General features: G+C 26.6%; 1 protein-coding gene across 2 annotated transcripts; it reads left to right on the top strand.

Moving 5' to 3' along the window:
- The first annotated feature begins 130 nt into the window (after window positions 1–130).
- Window positions 131–19,562, top strand: LOC122504325 (cAMP-dependent protein kinase catalytic subunit 1). Of its 2 annotated transcripts, XM_043615394.1 has the most exons (4): window positions 131–355; window positions 514–703; window positions 15,774–16,052; window positions 16,173–19,562. In XM_043615394.1, the coding sequence occupies exon 4, from the start codon at window positions 17,046–17,048 to the stop codon at window positions 18,105–18,107; it is 1,062 nt and encodes a 353-aa protein (XP_043471329.1). In that variant the 5' UTR covers window positions 131–355; window positions 514–703; window positions 15,774–16,052; window positions 16,173–17,045; the 3' UTR covers window positions 18,108–19,562. The 2 variants fall into 2 exon arrangements, with proteins under 2 accessions (XP_043471329.1, XP_043471321.1); XM_043615386.1 differs by having other exon boundaries at window positions 15,774–19,562.
- The last annotated feature ends 1,986 nt before the right edge of the window (window positions 19,563–21,548 follow it).

Here is a 21,548-nt window from a genome sequence, read left to right on the forward strand (position 1 = left end):
TTTTTAGAATGATTCTAATTAATCAATTATAGAAAGAATAGAATATTTTAATCAAAATATTTTTAGAAATTTGAAAAATGTCTTTTTTCCCGGGGAACGTACCATTGATTTTCGAGAAGTTTGATTGGCTGCATTGGCCTCTAGAAAAATGGAACGTTCATTTATTCAGGGGACAAGTTTTTGCACGTTTTTATCTCAAACGTCTTTTGTCGTGAAAAAGTGATTATTAATTAATTGAATGCATTCTCTTTATTGTCGTAATAATTGGATTGTCTCCACTGTAAGAGATCGAGTTTCATCTATTTATCTGTGAACAACATTTCATTGAACAGAGAAAATTGTCAAGTAATAAGAGGTAACCTCAAAATTTTCTTCTGTTTATTATTTATTGTTTAGAAATAATAGAATTTTGTTTAATATACATTGTCAGTGATTTTTATTCTTTAGGGAGAATTTAAGCAGAGTGATTTTCTATTGTTTCGAATTACTTTCTATTTTTGTTGTTGTTAAAAGGTTCTTGTGGGTGCATTATTTGGATTCGAGGTGTATCAATAAGAGGGAGAAAAGCCGGCACATGAAAAGTTCTAGAAGTTTCTTCGCAGCCTCATTTCCGGTGTGTATTAAAAGGTAGAATGAGGCCGCTACCGGGTGGTCACAATCAACTTCCATGTTTCCATGTTGCAGGATGCACTTTTATATGAAGGTACATAATTTCGTTTTTTTTTGTTTATACATCAGAGACGCAGTTTTCGAGAATTAAGTATATAAATTTGCAAATTTATCCCATGGCAAACAATGTTTTGTCTATTTCATCCTTCTGAAGTATATCACTATTTTAATTATTATTATTATTATTATTTATTAAATATCAACTTGGACCAAATTGATTGACAATTTGTAATGCATTCAAATTATTCCACCGCAATTTTTCAATAATTAACTTATAAATATTGTTTACTATTATTATGATTATTTTTATTTCTATATACTTTATGCATTTATAATTCATTAAACAAACAATAGAAAATTAACGATAGCCGTAAATTATGTCTTGAATGATTTGAAAGCCGTTTGAAGAATAAAGACAAAAAAAAGAGGTGCGCATGCGACCGCTTTGCGTTGATAGATCGATACTGAACTATATTTATAACAGGAAAAAAAAATAATCCCAATGACAAGTTCAGACAAGTTGAAGTTTGAAAAAAAAATTATAAATTTTAATGTCAAGGGATAAGGGTCATTTAATTATTTATTCAAAGAAAAAAAAAGAGGTAAAACCGAAATGTTTTTTCTTTTCAGAAATGAAACTCATGTTTTATTCTCACTATTCTTTATTCCCGCACGTGAAATAATTTTTGTCAATTGAAATTTAGTATTTCTATTCAATTGTGAAATGAAAATTAAATTAAATTCAGTTACTTTTTTTTGCAAAATTAAATTAGAATCAAGTCATTTTTTTCTGAATGTAAAGCGGAGTATATTTTTTTTATTTCATATTTTAAAAATAATTAAATTTTTCAACGAGAAACTCTATGAAGATAATTAAGTTTAATCCTGCATTTCTGAATAAATTTGAAAATTGGAATTAGTAATTTTTAATTTCCGATTGAGAGCGAAGTTTAAATGCCAGTCTTCTCACTCATCTACTAAAACCTACTATTAACTACTTTTTTTTACAATTAACTACTATTTGGATACTTTTTTTCAATTTATGACACTAAAAGCTACTTTCTCCTATTTTTTTTCTTTAATATTTGCACTAATTTAAATCCGCTAAAAGAAATAAAAAATTATTCTCAAAAATTTTGCCAAAATTCCTCTTAGAAACAATTCAAAAAATGTTAATAAAAGTTTTTGAAACAATTCACTTAATTTCAAGAATTTTAAGAAATTAAGTCACAAGAATTCAATTATTCTCAAAAATATGAAAATTCTTTGCTGAAATTCAATTAATTTCAAAATCTACCATTTTAATGAAAATTTCTCAAAAGAATTTAATTCTTTAAAAAAAGTTTTAATGAAATCCTTCGCAAAAAATTCAATTAATATTATTAATAATAAAATTTCCACATGAGTTCAATTATATTAAAAATACAATTTGTAAGAAAATTTTTGAAAAGGAATCAATTATTTGCAAAATTTTAATAAAATTCTTTGAAAGAAGTTAATTATTTCAAAAAATTTTGATAATATTTGTTTAAAGAATTACATTATTTTCATAAATAATAAAATTCATCCCAAGAATTCAATTATTTTTAACAAAGTTTTAATTAAATTATTCTTTTAAGTTTTATAATGAAATGATTTCAAACAAAAATTCAATTATTTCAAAATTTTTTTATAAAATTCTTTGCAAGAATTCATTTATTTTTACAAATTATCAAATTTTTCCACAGGAATTCAGTTATTTTCATAAATACCTAATAAAATTCTTCGCGAGATTACAATTATTTTTAAAACAATTTCAAATATATCTCTCGAAAAATGTAATTATTTTTAAAAAGATTATTACAATTCTTCGAAGATGATAAAAATATGAATTTTTAGGAATAATTTAAAAGATTTATTTTTTGAAAATTTAAATTTATATTGTAAAACTGAAAAAGTATTTAAATACTTATGTTAAAATATTATTGATTTACTATTATTCAAAAAAACCATTGAAGTATTGAATAATTTTATTTGAAAATTCGAAAAAAAATTGAACTTTGCAAGAATTACAGATGTAATTTTTAGAAGTATGTAGTTCAATTTTAAAAAGCTTTTACATTAAAATTATTTAAAATTTTTGTGAATCGACTAAAACAAGTTTTTTAGTCGTCAAATTTAATTTTTCGATAGCTACTTTTTCACTACTTTTTTCACTCTTAAAGCTACTTTTTGTTACATTTTTTAAATTTATTACTGAGTGTGAAACCTGAAATACTAATAGGTAGTCTAGTTTTCTAGTTCTAAAACGAAATACAAATTCAATTGAAATTAATAAATTTATCTGAAATTAAAATTATCAAAATATATTTTTGTTTCGAAAAAGATGATAATTAGGTCGAATAATTTGAATATATTTAAATGAAATGATGATTATATAAGTTAATCGAATTAGTAGAATTCAATTTAATAATACGGAATAATACGAAAAATAATGGTAATTATTAAATTTAATTAATTAATAAATTAAATTAATTCTGCACAAGTAGCACAATCATTTTCATTTAATTTATTTATATCTTCCGTTATTAAATAGACCTTTTTTTAAAAGAGAGAAATAATTTATTAATTTTGCTAAAGAATTTTACAGTTTAGGAGAAAAGTGCCAAAGCAGAAAATTTTCAACAAGTTTTATTTTAGAAATAATCAAAGTAAATGCGAAAATAAATATAATTATTTCACAATGCAAAAGTATGAAACAATTATGTGAAAATAAACTCGAATAGTATCTGAAAAATATAGAAATTATCCCAAGAAGCAAGACTAAGAAAATTAGCAGTGATAATTTTAATACTTATTAATATGAAAGTGGGACACTTCACAGTTCGTCATTCAATATCTAATCAAACTAAAAAGAATTTCTATTTAATCTCTAAATCACAAGAATAGCCAGTTTTTGAAATTTAGAAACAATATAAAAACTTTTATTTTAATTTCCTATTATTTTAACCCGTTGCCTGTTTGCGACCCAACGTTGGGTCGTGAAAAAAGTTGGCCCAGACAGTTTGCGACCCAACGTTGGGTCGTGAAAGTTTTAGCAAAATATAGAAATTTGTTATTTAAATAATAAAATAAATTCTTTTATATCATTATTCACATACTATAGGTATCAATGATGCTAGAAAAAGTAATAAATAAATAATTGTTTATTATTTTTAAGTAATATAACAATTTAAAAGATTTTGATGGACATTTTGGGGCAATAAAATGAATATTTTTCCAAACAGCGAAGGGGTTAAATATTGTTTTTTTTTTTGCTTTTTTCTCCTCAAATAACTAGCTTTTCTTGTAAAAAAAATACTCTCTCGAATATGTTTTATCTGAGAAAAATTTTTCTCTTTGTTTTTGTATTAACCACGGCTACAATGATGTAAAGTATTATTTTTACGATGAACCGACAAACGTACTTTTGCCAAAGACACATCAGTTAATGGTGATAATATTTGCCTTCCTGCGCGTTACACTTGAACTTCTTGAGTCAAAAAAAAAGAAGTAGAAAAAAATGTATACAAGAATTTATAATTATTTCAAGTATATATACTATATAATATATACAAACGAGACAAAAAATTTCTTCAAAGTCGTAAAGATTAAACAATCTCATGAATCGTTTTTGATAAGATTGCACTGGAATACAGGAGCTTACAACCTTCGGCGTTAAAAATAGTTTTGTGTACATATTGACGTAAACCTTTTATATTTATGGAAATTACAATATTTCACACTTCAATTCAATATACAGACATATGTATTTTTTTATTTCCAATAATTTCTATAAGTATCGAAAAAATTCTTTTAGTAGAGAATTTTTATTCGAGCTTATCGAGTATTATTTTCAATTTTTCTATTTTCAAAAACTAGAAATTAATGTAATAACTTTTTATTGGAATATAATTTTAGTTTAATTAGGAGTTTTCGGAAAATATTTGTTGACTGATACAGAAGCATAGCCAGTTAACATTTATTTGATTAAAACTTATCGCCGACTTTAGTCTCGTATTCTATTTTAGTTATATTTTTGTTTTCGACGAAATCACATAAAATGTTTTCGAAATTCATTTTACATATTATGTTTTTAATCTTTCGCTTTTATTACTCATTCTTCTCTGAATTTTTTTCAGACAGTGGATTTTATTTGTATATATATAAACTTGACGATGGTTTGGAAAAGGAGCGTCATGTCGGGTTTCAACCAAAAGAATTGAAAATGTCTTTCGTGTAAAAGCATCGGCAGGCCCATCGCACGTGTTTGAGATAATTCGTTTTCCGAAACAGCTGCTAAATACAGTGCAGGTGGAAGAGCGGTCATATAGCCAGGACCTCAAAGGCAGATGTCCTGACTCAGTTTTTTTTTTTATTTTCCCGTACGCCCAGGAATAGAACACACACTTCTCTCCCTCTCACTCAGTGAAAATTATTGTCGTGATTATTGGTTGCGATTTCGTCGCATGATTAAGTGAAGGAAATGAAATGTTTCTTCAGCTGTTAAAACAAAAAGTTTTTTTCTCTGTTTCGCATTAATTGTCGATTTTTAGATTCAATTTATTGACAAGTGGCAAATTTTTATTTTTAGTAATACTTTTCCCTTCTATTTCAAGTTTGTCGCTTCCCAAATGTCTCGCTTCTTTAAATTTTTCTACTCTCTAAATTTGAATTAGTAAAAATGTTTCCTAATTTGAATTAGTGACTGATTTTTTTGCTTTTAAATTAGTAAATGTTACTAATAAATAGTAATTTCTACTAATTATTTGCTTTTGAATTAGTAAATTTTACTAATATTCTATATTAATAATAATCGTTGTATTCCGGTAAACTGTTCGCAGTTTGAAGTTAGTTGTTTGCTTTTTTGTTTCCTAACTTTTTAAAATAATTTTTCTTTTTAAATATTTTCAATTTTAAAATTAATGTATTGAATAATTAAATTCTTTCGAAGTATTTTATTACTTAATTGAAAATTTTTAAAATAATTGAATTAAACAAAGATTTATTTCAACTTTTTAAAATAATCGTGTCTGTTAATAATTATGATTAAATATTTGATTATTGAAATTTATTAAAATTGTATTGAAAATAATTGATTTCCTGAGAAGAATTTTATTATTTATAAAAATTAATTTCATTTTTGCGATGAATTTTACTGATTATAAAAATAATTGAATTATTTCGAATGATTTATTAAAATTGTATTAAAAATAATTGAATTTTTGCTAAGAATTTTACTATTTATAAAAATAATTGAATTGTTTTAAAGGATTTCTTAAAATTTTTTTAAATAATTTAATCCTTTTGGAAAATTTTTTAACGAATTAAGAATAAAATATTGAATTCTTTCTTGAAATTTAATTGAAAATAATTCAATTTATAAAAAAAAATTATTGAGAATTGAAAATTTAATTCTTGAAAAGAATTATATTACAATTTTTGAAAATATAGACAATAATAATTAATAATTATGTAAAAAATAATTTCTACTACACTACCGGTCAAAATTGAGAGACCACCCATTTTCAGGCGAATGAAAAACGTTTTAAAACATAAGATTTATTGAAACTAAAATTTTTTTCTGTTCATTTTTTGATAGATGATAAAATTTGGAAAAGAACAAGATATTTCAGAAGTCGTTTGGCCAATAATTCATTTAGATATTTTTAAAAAATCGTCATTTTCAATGTTTTACAAAAATTTGAATAACTTCTAAAATAATGAACGCTTTTTAATGATCTGAGGCTTATTTTAAAGGTCATTTGCTACACTATAAGAATTACTTATAGGCATTAACGTGTAATTATTTTCTTAGAAAATGCAGGCTGTCAAACTTGTACCAAAAAAATTCAAAAAATTTGGAACAATTTTTTTGTACTAAAAACTATTCTAGAAAATATATAAAACATCATATAGTGTAGATTTTTCAAGAAAATTTAATAAAAAAAATACGTTTGAATTTTAAAAATTATTTTTCTGTTAATATTAATGTTCCAAATTTTTTGAACTTTTTTGGTCCAAGATTGATGGCCTGCATTTTCTAAGGAAAAAATTACACGTTAAAACCTATAAGTAATTATTATAGTGTAACAAATGACCTTTAAAATAAGCCTAAGATAATTGAAAAGCGCCCATTATTTTAGAAGTTATTCAAATTTTTGTAAAACATTGAAAATGACGATTTTTTAAAAATGTCGAAATAAAATAAAATAAAAGAAAAAAATTTTAGTTTCCATACATTTTATGTTTCTTTTAAAATGTTTTTCAATCATCTGAAAATGGGTGCGGTCTCTCAGATTTGACCGGTAGTGTAATTTATTAGTAAAATTCACTAATTCAAATTAGTAAACATTTTTACTAATTCTATAATTTAGACAGTAAATTTTATATATTTTTTCTTATTAACATTTAAAATTTCTTATGAAGTACTAAAATTTATAATTCAGTTTTTTTTAATACCTAATTATCTATTATATTTTACAAAGAAATACTTTTCCATTAATGTATTTTTTTTTTCGAAAGAAGTTAAATTGCACCCAGAGAAACTTTATCCTCTGAATAAATAAATTCTTTTGCAAACAAGAAAACGAAGGAAAAAAACTGAATTAATAAACGTTTTTAATTCCAAATTATTTTCAAAAAAATTTAAATCAAAGAAATTTTTCTTTTAAATGAAAAAATAAAATTTATTTACTTTCTTTATATCATATTTTTTTGCGTGCAAATTCAGGAATATAATTTATTTTTTAACTTTTAAAGAAAAAATGTTTATTTTCAACTTGAGAGTAATTATGTAGCGACAATAGAAACGACAATATTATTCAGAAGATCGTTTGTTTTATTAAAGAAATTATGAATAAAGAAAGACAGGTTGTTTTCGGTTACAATGTGCGACATTCGAAAGGAAGTGCTCGTCGGTTCGCTGACGAGGAGTTCTTCGGCCCTTTCTCTTATCTCTTCTGAACTGTGAAACATAAGATTCTACAACCTCAGCTCAGTTTGAATACGTTAAAAATGATTTTGAATTTTCATTTGCTGTGCGCGTGAAAATAAAACGTTGCACTTTCAAGACGATAAAATTGTTTTTCGACTCAAAAATATTATTTCATTATTTCTAATATATTTTCTTTTTTTACTTTCTTGAATTCTATTTCTTTTTTTGTTTTTGCAGATTATTGTAAGAGAGTTGTGAACAATTTTAGAATGATCAAAATTCGCTGGAATTGAGTTGTATAGAAGGAAGTTGAAAATTCATCATTTTTCCTTGAAACCCACAAAGCTGTCGTCAAAGATTTATATATCTTTCGCTGATACAATAGGCAGAATATGAAAGTGTCTCAGTCAGATAAACTTTCATTTCATCACGTGTTAAACCGGTTAAACAAAGTGTCTAGACTTATAGTCAACTCTCAATGAAAGTATTCAAGAAATGAATATTGCAGTTTGCAAAAAAAGAAAAAAAATGAAGAATTTTGAAAAAGAAATAAAAAAAAAGGAGTTCGGAAAAAGTTTTCTTGGGTCGTAAATCAATTTTCGCTTGTAACGTCATCGAAAGGAATCGAAACTCTGGAACATTTTTTTATATTGTGAGAATCAGTCCGTGAATTGACGACAATCGTTGGGATTTTCTTTCTCATTTCTCCTATATATATATAAAAGTTCACGTAGCAGAAAACTCAAACGGAAAAAGAACGAAACTCCAGGTCAGGTTGGTATAGATGCGTACAGAAATAGTCTGTAACTTTCCAGAAGAAGGTCGACTGGCGAATGCGATGGCCGCAAAAAGATTTCACTGTGAGCTCTTTAACACACACTTGTACATCAGTAGTGCTCATCTTGAACTCGTGATGCATTGCACTAAATTCATTCAAGAGTTTGTTTCAGTTTAGAAATAGCTAGTCGACATATCAGTCGACTGTGAAATATTCACTCACTTATACACAAATTATTACACATTTACAATTAAAAAAAAAATAAATAAATAACAGAGTATCTCAGTGTATGTGTGATTTTTCCAATTTTTAATTCAACACACAGTGTATTTTGTAAATTTTGTCCTTTTTTTATTTTTTCAATTAGAAATATTTTCTATAAAAAAGAAAAAATAATTTTTAGAAATATCGAAAGAAATGGAAAACTAGAAATAAATTTTATAATTTTGGTAAAAAGGTTTATTTTTAAAATTATAAATTGAAGAATTAAAGTGCGAATATTTTACATTTGTGTAAATTTTCCTTTATTGGGATCTTTTACTAAATTATTTACTAATATAGGTCATAAACAAGATTTATTTTTTGACTCGAAATAAAAATTGCTCTGAGAGAAAATTTTCATGACCCGAGCAATAATTTTATTTTTCAAAATTTATAAATGCAATTCGATTCTATTTTTATTAAATTTAGCAAAAATTTTTTTATAAATTGTTTTCCATTTACTCTTTAATTTTTTAATTTATAAAAATAGTAAAACTAGCAATAGTTTGAATGAATATTCCTTAATGTGGAAAGTGAGTGACTATTTCATGATTTTATGGAATCAAATCTTATACGAGCCTTAGAAAGAATGATGGGAAGTAAAAAGTTGAATATTTCATGATTTGCATATCGCCCCTTCTTTTTATTTATAAATGTTGTGTTCGAGATATGGAGAGATTACTTCATTCTTTTTTTTCTTCTCGAAAAAATATAATTAATGTTTGAGAGTCTTCTATAATATTGGAATGTTATGTCATTCATCTTTTTTTATTTGTATTGAGGGAAAATGTATATTTTATAACGAAAAGTCGTTACGTAGCCTTTTAAGAAATTGGTTTGTAGTGCTTCATGTACTCTCAGGTCTTTGAATCGATATATGGAAGAACGCTCGACGCATCCAGGTGCTATACTCAAACCTGAATTTTCACGCCATCTTCCTTTACGTGACAAAGAGCGCATGTCTAGCACATGTGCAGGTTTCCGGCCGGTTATTTTCGATTATCAAGCACGCGACACATTATTATCTTTCCCAAGTACATGTAGATTCATTTTTCAATAATTGTTTTCAGGGATAAAAGAAAATGTTGATTTGCGTCTTAAATTTACATTCAATTTTTTCTAATGAACAGTAAAATATGTCTCTTGAAAAATTTACCTGTGAAAATGGATATTTTCTTTCAAGGTATTTTTTTTTGAAAAACTGATTAAAATTCAAAAAAATTTCCGCGCATTTAATGAAAAAAATACACGCTGAGAGAGAAATTTTATTTGAATTAAATATAATTTTTTTGAGTTAAATAGAAGTATAATATTTGTCTCAGAGCTTATTAAATTATTTATTTGTTTTAAATAAAATTTTTATTTGAAAAAAAATTTCTTTGAAACAAACAAAAATTAATACTTCGACTCTGAGTCAAATATGTATATCTTGTTTTTGAGTGCATGTAATTTTATTTAAAACATTTTCAGAGATTCGGACAAAATTTAAGTTAAAATAAAAACACGCTTCAGATAATTGAAATTTTGTGAAATTTTATTGAAAATAATTGATTTTTTTTATGTATTTCATTAAAATTTTTGGAAAAACAATTTTTAAACAATTTTAATTGCAAATTTTAAGAATGATTGAATTTTTAAAAATTATAATCAAAATTATCAAAGAATTAGAAATTTTTTATTATAATTTTTTTTTAAATTCAATTATTTTCAATATTTTCAATTACATAATTCCGAAAATTAAACATATTATCTACATAAGATAATTACATTAAAATTGCTTAAAAAATTATATTTTTTAGAATTCACCAAAAAACTAATTAGTTTTTTAAATTGTCCGAAAATTATTGCTATTAAAATTCTTCAAAAACTTGATTATTCATCATATTGTTTAATATTTTTCAAAATTTCTTTTAAAGAATTCAATTATTGTCAAAACATTTTACTAAATTTCAATTATTTTTCCTTTTTTAATTGTATATAACTAAAAAATCTTTTATCACTTAAAACTTATTTAATTATTTTCAATATTTTCGGTTGCATATTTTCAATAATTATTTACTTTTACAATTTTAAAGAGAAAGTATGAGGTGTTGCAGTTACAATTATTATATATAAAATTGAACTTTTGTATTTAAATAATTGAATTCTTAAAAAACTTACGGAAGAAATTTTTAAAATAATTGATTCAGTAAAAAGAAGTTTAGTTAAAAGTTCTTGTAAATAATTAAATTTTGGAAGGATTGCAGTTTTAATTTTTAGAAGTAGTTGACTATCAGAATGTTTGAAGTTAAAGTTTCTTAAATTATTTAAATTCCTGAGCAAAAATAAATGGTAACAAGTATTTAAATTTTTTATTTAACAAAATTATTTAATTTTTAAATAATTGAATTTAGAAATTTTTTTCGAATATTCAATTGACTAAAGCGATTTTTTTCACGTTAAAGTCTATCCGAGGCCTGTAAAAATGTTAGATTTTATAAAAGTCATAGAATTAGTGGATAATAATTTTTATTACAAGAAACGTATATGTAGAAATTTTCTTGTTTTTCGTAATTTTCTGAGTGTCGACGCTTTTATTATTTGGGCTTTTTAAAAATGAAAATGTCACTAATTATATTTTTTTTATTCACTTAGGGAATTAAAAAATTTTCAGTGTATATTTTTAACGTAAAATGTTTTTAAAAAATTGCTCGTTTCTTTTTGATTGCGTGCAAAAAAATGCTCAGCGTTGCGGACTTCAGCCTCATTTATTTTTTACTAAAATTAAAAATAATAAATTTTCTTTTAAGAAAAATTAATGAAATTTCATGTTAAATTAAAATTAGTGGACGACTTTTTACTACTATAACTTTTCATGATTTAGATTTTGAGAGTAATTTTTCTTTTCAAGGAAATGGAAAATTTTTGTTATTGAATTTTTAAGAGAAATGCCAATATAGTTCAAGTGCTTTGTCGAATTTCTGAAATTTAATTCAATATTATAAATAGAAAATTTTTGAAATATAGTTAGCTGCTCCAAATATTCCTGAATAGTTTAATAATAAAACACGTGTGTTTTATATATTAGTTTTGATGGAAATAATGTGACGAAATATTTACACATTATTGAAAATCTAAATATTGTTTTTCATAAGTGTAGATATTTAATAAAATTTTACTGTTAATACACGTTTGATTTAGAGAATGACATTTAACAAAAGATTTAATACTTTAGAAATATTGAGAAAATTGCATTTTACCGTTGGCATCATGTTTATTTTAAGATTTTGACAAAGTTATCATCTTTTTCAAAGAATAAAATTTATATTTTAAACATATTTTGAATATTGTAGAATTTTTTTATAAGCTTTTGGAAATTATTATTTATTCAGCTTGGACCGATGAGAAGCTAAATTATCTCAAGCTGAAATTTTTTCTTCTTTTGATATACAACCATTAATTCCGTATTGTGTTCTTAAAATATATTCTCGAGAATGCTATTTATTAAAATATGTTTCTCGAATTACTATTCTTGTGAAATTCTGTTTTACATTTCATATATTGAAATTGAAATAGACATTTTTTTTTACATATTTAAACATTCGGGAAAAGAAACACGAAGCAATTATTTGAATAGAATAGAATCAATTTTTCTGTCAGAAAAATGAAGAGTTCATTTTTTTTTATAAATTCACGTGCTTTAAAGCTATAGAGTTATCACAGGTTAGGGAAATCGTCATGGAATTTTATCAAAAACACTGCAAAAAATATCAAATTTCTAGAATTATTATAAAAATTCTAGTTCTAATTGTTCAAACAATATTTTTTTAAAAAACTTGAAAACCTTTAATTTTCCTTTGAAATGTTTTCGCTTTAAAATATTTTCATAATCACACTAAAATTTGAAGCAATACATTTTTTTCTTATTTTAGAAAATAATTAAATTTATTTTATAATTTATATAATTAAGGTAATGTTATTTAGTGGTCACGCGTCCCATATACTTTACTATTACAACACGTGATCACTGAATAACATGTTCTTAAGTGAGAAGTTCACCGATATTTTTAACTACATCAATAAAATATTTTAAATATTCTTTAACATTGAAGGAAATGAATTTATCATTCGGTAATTAAATATTAAAGTTGAAAGAAGTTAACAATTTTTCCGAATCAATCTCACAAATAAATAAAATCTCTTAAATAAATCTCTTGATAAGCTCATGGGTATCGACAGCACAGCTGCCCTAATACAAAAACCTGCTTAATCTGAAAAATATTTTCGAAATTAATTAATAATTTCAAAATTATCAAAGGGCAGCTGTGCTGTCGATATTTATGAAACCCATGAGGTTATCAAGAGATTTATTTAAGAGATTTTATTTATTTGTGAGATTGATTCGGAAAAATTGTTAACTTCTTTCAACTTTAATTCTTTAAAATTGTTTTAGTAATTTTTAGAGAAAATTAAGTAGAAAAAAAAAATCTACATATTCGAAAATACTTCGACCCTTTTTGAATTTTCATGCGTAATTTTGTAGAAACTACTAAAGTTTTTGTATTAAAAAAAATTGGCGAATGAAAAAATTAATTTTTCAAATCTTATTTTATCATATTTTAAAAATATTTTTTATCGTAAAAGTCCGTTTTTTTAAAAAACGGTCTCTAAAGTCCGTAAATTGTACGATATAATTTGGATAATTTTAGAGAAATTGCAAAATGATTGTAGGAATTCAATATTACTTTTAAAAGTAATAAAAATCTTGCCAAAAATTCAATTATGTTCAAAAATTTTTTTGAATTCTCGTCAAAATTTTAATTATTTTTAAAAATAATTAAATTCTTCTCCGAAATTCAATTATTTTCAAAAATTTTAATAAAATTCTTGGCAAAATTTCAATTATTTTCAAAAATTTTCCTCAATTCAATGATTTTTAATAGGTATATTTATATACTATTCTAATAAAATTTTCCAAAAGAATTCAATTATTTAAAAGAAAATTTACTAAAATTCTACACAAACCTTTAATTATTTTCAAAAAATAATAAAAATTTCACAGGAATTTTATTATTTACAAATTTTTTTATAAATCTTTTCTCAATCATTCTATTATTTTCATAAATAATAAAATTTTCACAGGGATTCAATTATTTTGGTAAATAATAAAATTCTTATTAGGAATTCAATTATTTTGATAAATAATAAAACTCATTGCAGAATTTAAATTATTTTTAATTTTAATACAATTTTAATTGAATTCTTCCTCCTCTTTTAAGAAATATTCAATTATTCAATAAATAATTTACTTTTGTATTTAAATAATTGAATTCTGGTTGAATTTTCTAATAAAAATTAATTTAAAAATGGATTTCAGTTAAAATTTTAGATTATAATTGAATATTAAAAACAGAGCATAAATTTTTAGTAATAATTGAATTTTGAAAAGGTTTCAGATTAAAATCTTTGAAAATTTGAATTTTTCAAATTTTTATTTTTCTTAAACTAACAATTTTTTTAAATTAATTTTTTTTGAAAAAGTTTAATTGCGGATTTTTTTTTTTATATTATTTGAAGTTTGTATTTTCTAATATATATTTAATTGAAGAATTTTAGTTAATAATTCTTGAAAATAATAATTTTATCACTGGGTCATCTTTAATTATTTTTATTATAAAACATGAAGAAATCGATCATCGATATCTTCATGTTTTTTAGTTATGAAAAATTTAATTTATAGTTTTAAGTAAAATGTTCTCTTATTTGACGCTGACTGGTTATATTTTTGTCAGCAATTGGTCCGTAAATGGTCCGTAATTTTTCATTTTTGGTCCGTAAAGTCTGTATTTTTAAATACTTTCACTGGTTCGAGCCCTGATTAAAAATAAACAAATGTATTCCTGGAAATCTCTTGGAATTTGAAAAAATGTCCTGAAATGTCCTGGATTATGAACTTTTGTCCTTGAATTTTCCATATTTTGCTTTTAAATATTCAATAATTTAAAAATTTTACTCAAATTTAAAAAATAATTTTAATTTTCTTTTGTTTAAAGAAACTGATATCTACAATATAGTTTTTTAACTCTTTTTATAATAAAATAAATATTCTTGTTCAAGTAGGTTAATTTAAATTATGTTAATCGTAATATGAAATAATATAACACATATATAAATGTCCTGGAAAAATAAGAAATCTGACCTGAAAATGTCCTGGAATTTTAAGTCATATATATTTTCAGTAGACATCCTGATTAATTTTTTTTTAAATTAAAGTTTTGAAAAATTTTTATTTTATACTCTGAATAATTAGTTTTTTATTTTTTTTATTCCTATTTTTTTCAAGATAATTGAAATATTATGAACAATTATTAATTGATATTTTTGGAAATAATTTGAATTTCCTAAAATTCTGTTAAAAATAATTGACCAGGGAAAAAGAAAATAAAATTTTTGCAGCATCCAGATCTAAGACTGGTAATATCTTATGTTTAAAGAAACATTTTCTATATTTTTGATAAGAAAATATATTTGGTTCAAATAATCATTTACAAAACAGTATTACTAAATCAATATTTATTTGATCATTTGGTATATGTTATTGGAGTCAAATAAACCATGTGCGGATCAATAATTTTGTAATTTGGAGTAATTACCATTTTAATGATTTAAATACTAATTATTTGCCACAAATAAATATTTGTTTGATAGTAGTCTAGTAATTGATTATTTGAAGCAAATTTTTTTTCAGTGCCAATTCATTGTGGTTTTTAAATCAGTGATAAAATTAGGAAGATCTACTTCTTAAAAAGCAATATATTATTAAAAAACTACCTTCATATTTTTCTAAAAGAAATAATTTTTTATTAAAATTAAAGTACTTTTATTTTAGTATTATAAACACCCTTTTTGTAGTTTATCCCATTTAGTAATAAAAAAAAACCACACAGCATTCGAAGTTGCATCAATATTGGCAATATTGTAGCAATGTCAACATTGCTCCAATTTTAGATTCTGTGGGGAACTAAAATTTTTTACAAATCATTTCAAATTATTTTGGAGCAATTGATGAAGTTTGTTAGTTATAAGGAGTGAAGTGGAGGTTCTTGTATTAATTTTCCATTAATTCGACAGGTAACTTAAAAATATTTGGAGGATATTTAAGGGTCTATAAGAGGTCCTAATAGACAATAAAAAAAGCGATGAGAGAGGAAAATATTTTCATTCGTCAGCTGAATAGTAGCAGTCTTCCTGATCTTCGAGTTTTATTTTCGTAGTTGAAATATTGTCTCAGTGGCAGCACAACGCAGCGCAAGATTAGATATATACTTTTACCAACCGGTTTCTCAGCATATTGTTAGCTTTTCGTCATGGCTTGGAAAGGGAGCAGCACACTCCAATTCGTCTCATGCGGTAAAATACAAATTCAACTTTGAGATAATTTTGTGAGTTGAGAGAGAAAAGAGAATTAGAAAATAGAAATAAAAAGAATTTGTTGGTATTAAAATTAACTTTTGAAATATTGTGTCACAGAGATAAATAAGGATGATGATAGTGTTGTTTTGAATTCGAGCTGTCATTCTGCTTGTGTACTTGTTGACGTCTGCGCTGATCGTTCTCACTCGGCTCGTTACTCGGTGCATGGTGCGCGGCAGAGAGTGAACGCGAGTCTCCTTCTCTTCCTGGAGAGAGCACTGTCCGTCTCCTCTACCATTTGTCGCATTTGTATAAATTCCGGGAGGAGCAGGCCAGGTTGTGCCGCCATCTTAGAGAGAGAGGTATTTGTCTCGTCTGCTGTACTAGACGGATCGATTTCAACGCTCAACGATAATAAAGTGACAGCGGATAGGTGTTATCGGGCGTTGAAGGTAAAAAAAGTGACTCGTGAATTCGGTTTATAGTGCAATAGTGTCGAATGATTCGTCCGCTCGTGTTTTAAATACAACGAACGGCTACATATGTACCTGACACCGTTCAGGAACAATTAGCGAATCCCCCGAGTAAAACTGTGAAAAGAAAAGCAAAAAATAGTGAGTCACTCCCAGTGCAGTGTTACTACTTCGAAGTGAGAGAAAATTTTATTACCAAAAAAAAAAGGAAAACGGTGGTTAGCGATTGTTAAAGGGTTGTAAGTTGTCTGCTAAAATATGGCGCGGGTTGTAGACAATGTATTGTATTGACCTATTTATACCTTAGACACGGAAGGTTATCTTGTGTGTTTCTCAAGGACAAGTAAGATTAAAAAAAGGAGTTTTTTGTCTACAAAAGAATTCAAGGTTGCACGGTGTAAATCCAGTTGGTGAACGATTTACTACAGCTCCTTGGTAGTGCAAAAAATAAAAAAACGAAACACTGAAGAAACTCGACGTGCGTGGAGCCCTGGCAGGCTGGAGCGCGGCTGGTAAAATGGGCAATAATGCCGCGACTGCGAATAAGAAGGTGGACGCGGCAGAGAGCGTCAAGGAGTTCCTCGATCAGGCAAAAGAGGAATTTGAGGAGAAATGGAAGAAAAATCCCACCAACACCGCTGCTCTTGATGATTTCGAGAGAATTAAGACCTTGGGAACGGGCTCTTTTGGTAGGGTCATGATAGTGCAACACAAACCCACCAAGGAATATTATGCAATGAAAATACTCGACAAACAGAAGGTGGTTAAACTTAAACAGGTGGAGCATACCCTTAATGAGAAGAGAATTCTCCAAGCTATTAGCTTTCCATTTCTCGTTTCGTTACGATTTCACTTTAAGGACAACTCGAATTTGTACATGGTGCTCGAATACGTACCAGGGGGTGAAATGTTCAGTCATCTAAGAAAGGTCGGTCGTTTTTCAGAACCCCATTCACGATTCTATGCAGCGCAGATTGTATTAGCATTTGAATATCTCCACTATCTGGACCTTATCTACAGAGATCTTAAGCCCGAGAATCTTCTTATAGACTCCCAAGGTTACCTCAAGGTCACGGACTTTGGTTTCGCCAAGAGAGTGAAAGGCAGGACGTGGACCCTGTGCGGTACGCCCGAGTATCTTGCACCTGAAATTATTCTCAGCAAGGGTTATAACAAGGCTGTCGACTGGTGGGCGTTGGGTGTTCTAGTGTATGAAATGGCCGCTGGCTATCCACCTTTCTTTGCCGATCAACCGATTCAGATCTATGAGAAAATCGTCAGTGGCAAGGTCCGTTTCCCCTCACATTTCGGTACGGATCTCAAGGATCTATTGCGCAATCTATTGCAGGTAGATCTCACCAAGAGGTACGGTAATTTAAAGGCCGGCGTTAATGATATCAAAGGTCACAGATGGTTCACCAGTACCGATTGGATTGCTGTCTTCCAGAAGAGGATCGAGGCTCCATTTATACCGCGTTGCAAGGGACCCGGTGACACTAGCAATTTCGACGATTACGAAGAGGAGGCTCTGAGAATTTCCTCAACAGAAAAATGCGCCAAGGAGTTTGCTGAGTTCTGAACAATCGACCCGATTGTCGATTATGGATTCTGGCACGCGGAGAAACCGCTATCGCGACGCATTACGGACTATCGGATGTCCGCGGGGAGACGAGCGTCGACGTCCAGATCTCGTTTCCTAGCGACGAGTATACAATTCAAGGCTTATTTTTACCAGGAAGAATCTACTCTCCCAAATGGTGTTTATCATCATTATCATTATCATCAACATAATCATCATCATCATCATCATCATCATTATTATTCAATGCCAGGATCATAGATTCAAAAGGAGTTCCTTCTGCCAAAAAAATTTCCTGAAATTTACCAAATTTTTTATCCAAAATTGGAGTGAATTCCCAAAATTGAATCAACGAGGAGGGAAGCGGCTATTGATGACAACCGATACTTCCATAGGTGGTTCATTTGTGCAAAGAAGATCATCACCCCCCCCCCCCTTCTCCCTTTTTTGCTTTGTTTCGCCGATGTATAAAGTTCGTTAAACGCTAGCTAGTCGCCGTAACTATTCAACATTTAAAACGAAGCACGCGGGGAGACATCGGAAACCTCGGAATTCGTTTGCCATTACGAGTCTAGGGAGCGTCGTCGTTTTCAGAAGAGAGTGGTACCTTTACGACGAGGCGCGTAGTTCGGTATAAGTTTATATGGATGGTGCTGTTGTCGTGAATTTATTTGTCATAGTGCAATTTAGTAATCGAGAATCTAAATGTCCATCGCAGTCCTGAACGTCGACGAGAGAGTCAATCCCTTCAGGCCTTGAACCTGTAGGGGAAGTGTTCTTTTTAAGATTGCAAGAATAACATAATAATATTATAATAATATATTAAAGAAAAAAAAACTGGCTATTTAATAATATAATATTAATAATTAAAAAAAAAGAAAAAAATCGCACCAGGAAAAAAACATTAAAAAGTGTGCGTGGCGATCGCTCTGATTTGTTCTGCGAGTGATGCCAAGTGCAGTGCAGGGAAGAAGCATATCAGTGAAATCGTGAATGTGGCATTCGATGTTGTTCGAAATGCAACGGATTGTCAGGTGCAGTAAGGTTTGTCGTTTGTTGCTGCGCATTTCAGATGTATCTTCGGTTTTTCGTATGCGAGACGACCGATGCGAATGAGCATGCGTTCTTGTAGTAAAAAAAAAAATAATGTGCGAGTCTGAAAAAAAACTCCCGTATGCTGTGTGATAGTTTAGAGAATAATTGTCCCTAGGATATTTTTCTCCCTACCTCAAGATTATATTTAAAGAAAAAAGAAATGTTCGTTTAATCACGATCCAAATTAGGCATTATTTCCGAAAGAGATGTTCGAAGAAGTTTTTTTTTAGATGCAGAATCAATCGTATTGTTAAAATCAATACAATGAATAGTCATTCAGCAATAGTTTTCGATTCTTAAAAGTCATTTTAAATATCTTAAATTTCTATTGAAAATGTTTAATGGTCCTCTTAATTATTTTATTTCTAAAGTAATTTTATTTTTTTAAACTTTTTTTTAAAGTTCAGTTCAGCTAAACGTCTCCTTAGAAAAAGAAAAATCACGTGAGAATGGAAATAGTAAGAATTTTCATATTTTTAACAGAATAGTTGAGAACTAAAAATTTAGAAATATTTGCTAATTTTACTGGGAAAGAATTTTGCGAAAATTTCGTCTTCTTGTCGAAAATTTGTTCCTCTAAATATTTTTTTAGAATACAGATTTTTTGAGACTTAAGGTCATGTTATTCAGTGGTCACGTGCCCCATAGTAAAGTATATGGGGCACGTGACCACTGAATAACATGACCTTAATGATATAAATTAGAAATTGAAAATTGAAAAAATGAAGTTGTCTTAATATTTCCATTTGTCAGTGTTTATCAAGTTTGTTGTCATTTATTTGACATCAGTAAAAATCATTAGGAGAGACAATTTTTCTAGTTCAGATTAAATTACTCTTCTTTCTACTGTCATATTTTTGACATTCTTGTCCCACGTGGTGTTAAATTTTTTACAATCTCATTTTATGGAAAAGTATTATTTAAAGTTAGAGTGAAGAAAATTTTTAATTGCATTAAATAATTAAATATGATACGATTTTAAAATATATTTTTTTAAATTAAATAATTTTTTTCTATTTCATTTTTTTTTGCAAATATTCAGTTGACAATTTTCGACAATATTTCTTACTTCCATTTTGATATTTGAAATAAAAAATTCTTCTCAACTAAATCGAAATTATTTCAAATATAGACAATTTTGTGAATAATTTAATTTGTAGGATATTTTTGTTAATTATTTATTATTGTAAATAATATTTAATACATTGTTTTTATAATTCTATACCATAGATACATATAATATGATAATTTGTGTTAAATTTTCAAAAGACTTTATTAGAGTCATGTAAATAAAATTCTATATGTGTGTAATGTTTCAAAAGAGTCAAAGTTATCTTTATAAAAAAAGCAATATACTTTTAGTTGAAATGTGTAAAAGTGCAATATAAATATACGTTTGAATAATGATTTTAAAAATATTAAACGTTTTTAATATCATCGTATCGTGATTCATAAAGAAAAATCTATTTAAATGTTCATTCACTGTATTTAATAAGAAAAATTATAATTCTCAATGAATGAAAAAAAAAACCTATAGAATACACAGTATAATTCTCACATTTTTATGAATTAAAATATTTAAAGAAAAGGAAAAACAATTTTCAAGCTGCGTAAACATATATAACATATGTGAAAAGTTTTAAGTAATTTTTAAAATTAGCGAGAATGAGAAAAATAATGAATTTCGCGATGAAGTTTTACACAAATAATAATCGAGCCCGAAATACAACGAAAAATTTTACTCTCTTTCAAAAAATAACATTATTATAATAGAATTTTAATTGTCCGTTTCTTTTTTACCTTGTTTCTTATAATAATAGATCTTGTCATATAAAATAAAATATGCCTTTTGAATCTTGTTCAAAATCTGTCGTAATTTACTTCTATCTTGTGTTATTTTATTTTTTTTTTTTTTTAAATTGAAGAACAGGTGTTTGGCTAGCAAAAGACAAAAAAAAGAGTGAGGGACAACGGTCGGAAGAAAAATACTAGATTTAGATTCAAAAATTGGCACTCATTCTACATAGGATCTAGAAATTCTAGGTTCTACCGGTTATTTTAGGCACTCTATAGTGAGCTCGTTGGGTACACAGATGAATACCAAGTGAGCTTATACACACGGTGCGAATTTGTCAGGAAGGTCATTGGTTAACCTGGATTGAATGTTCAATCCTCACTTTGTGTTGACACAAATTAAACATTTTTTCTCTAACTTTGAACCATTTGAGAGAAAATTATCGTAATTATTTTTTGAAAAACTCGCTTCTTCGTTCTTATTCAATTCGGCATTTTTCAAAATATTTCCAGCTTACTATGAAAACTCATACTAGAGGAATCTTAAAAAGT

The sequence above is a fragment of the Leptopilina heterotoma genome, unplaced genomic scaffold (genome assembly GCF_015476425.1).
Source record: "Leptopilina heterotoma isolate Lh14 unplaced genomic scaffold, ASM1547642v1 Lhet_11, whole genome shotgun sequence".
NCBI classification, from domain to species: domain Eukaryota; kingdom Metazoa; phylum Arthropoda; class Insecta; order Hymenoptera; family Figitidae; genus Leptopilina; species Leptopilina heterotoma.

Excerpts from the sequence above, each read along its gene's own strand:
- LOC122504325 (XM_043615386.1), top strand. The coding sequence starts at position 17,046 with ATGGGCAATAATGCCGCGACTGCGAATAAGAAGGTGGACGCGGCAGAG.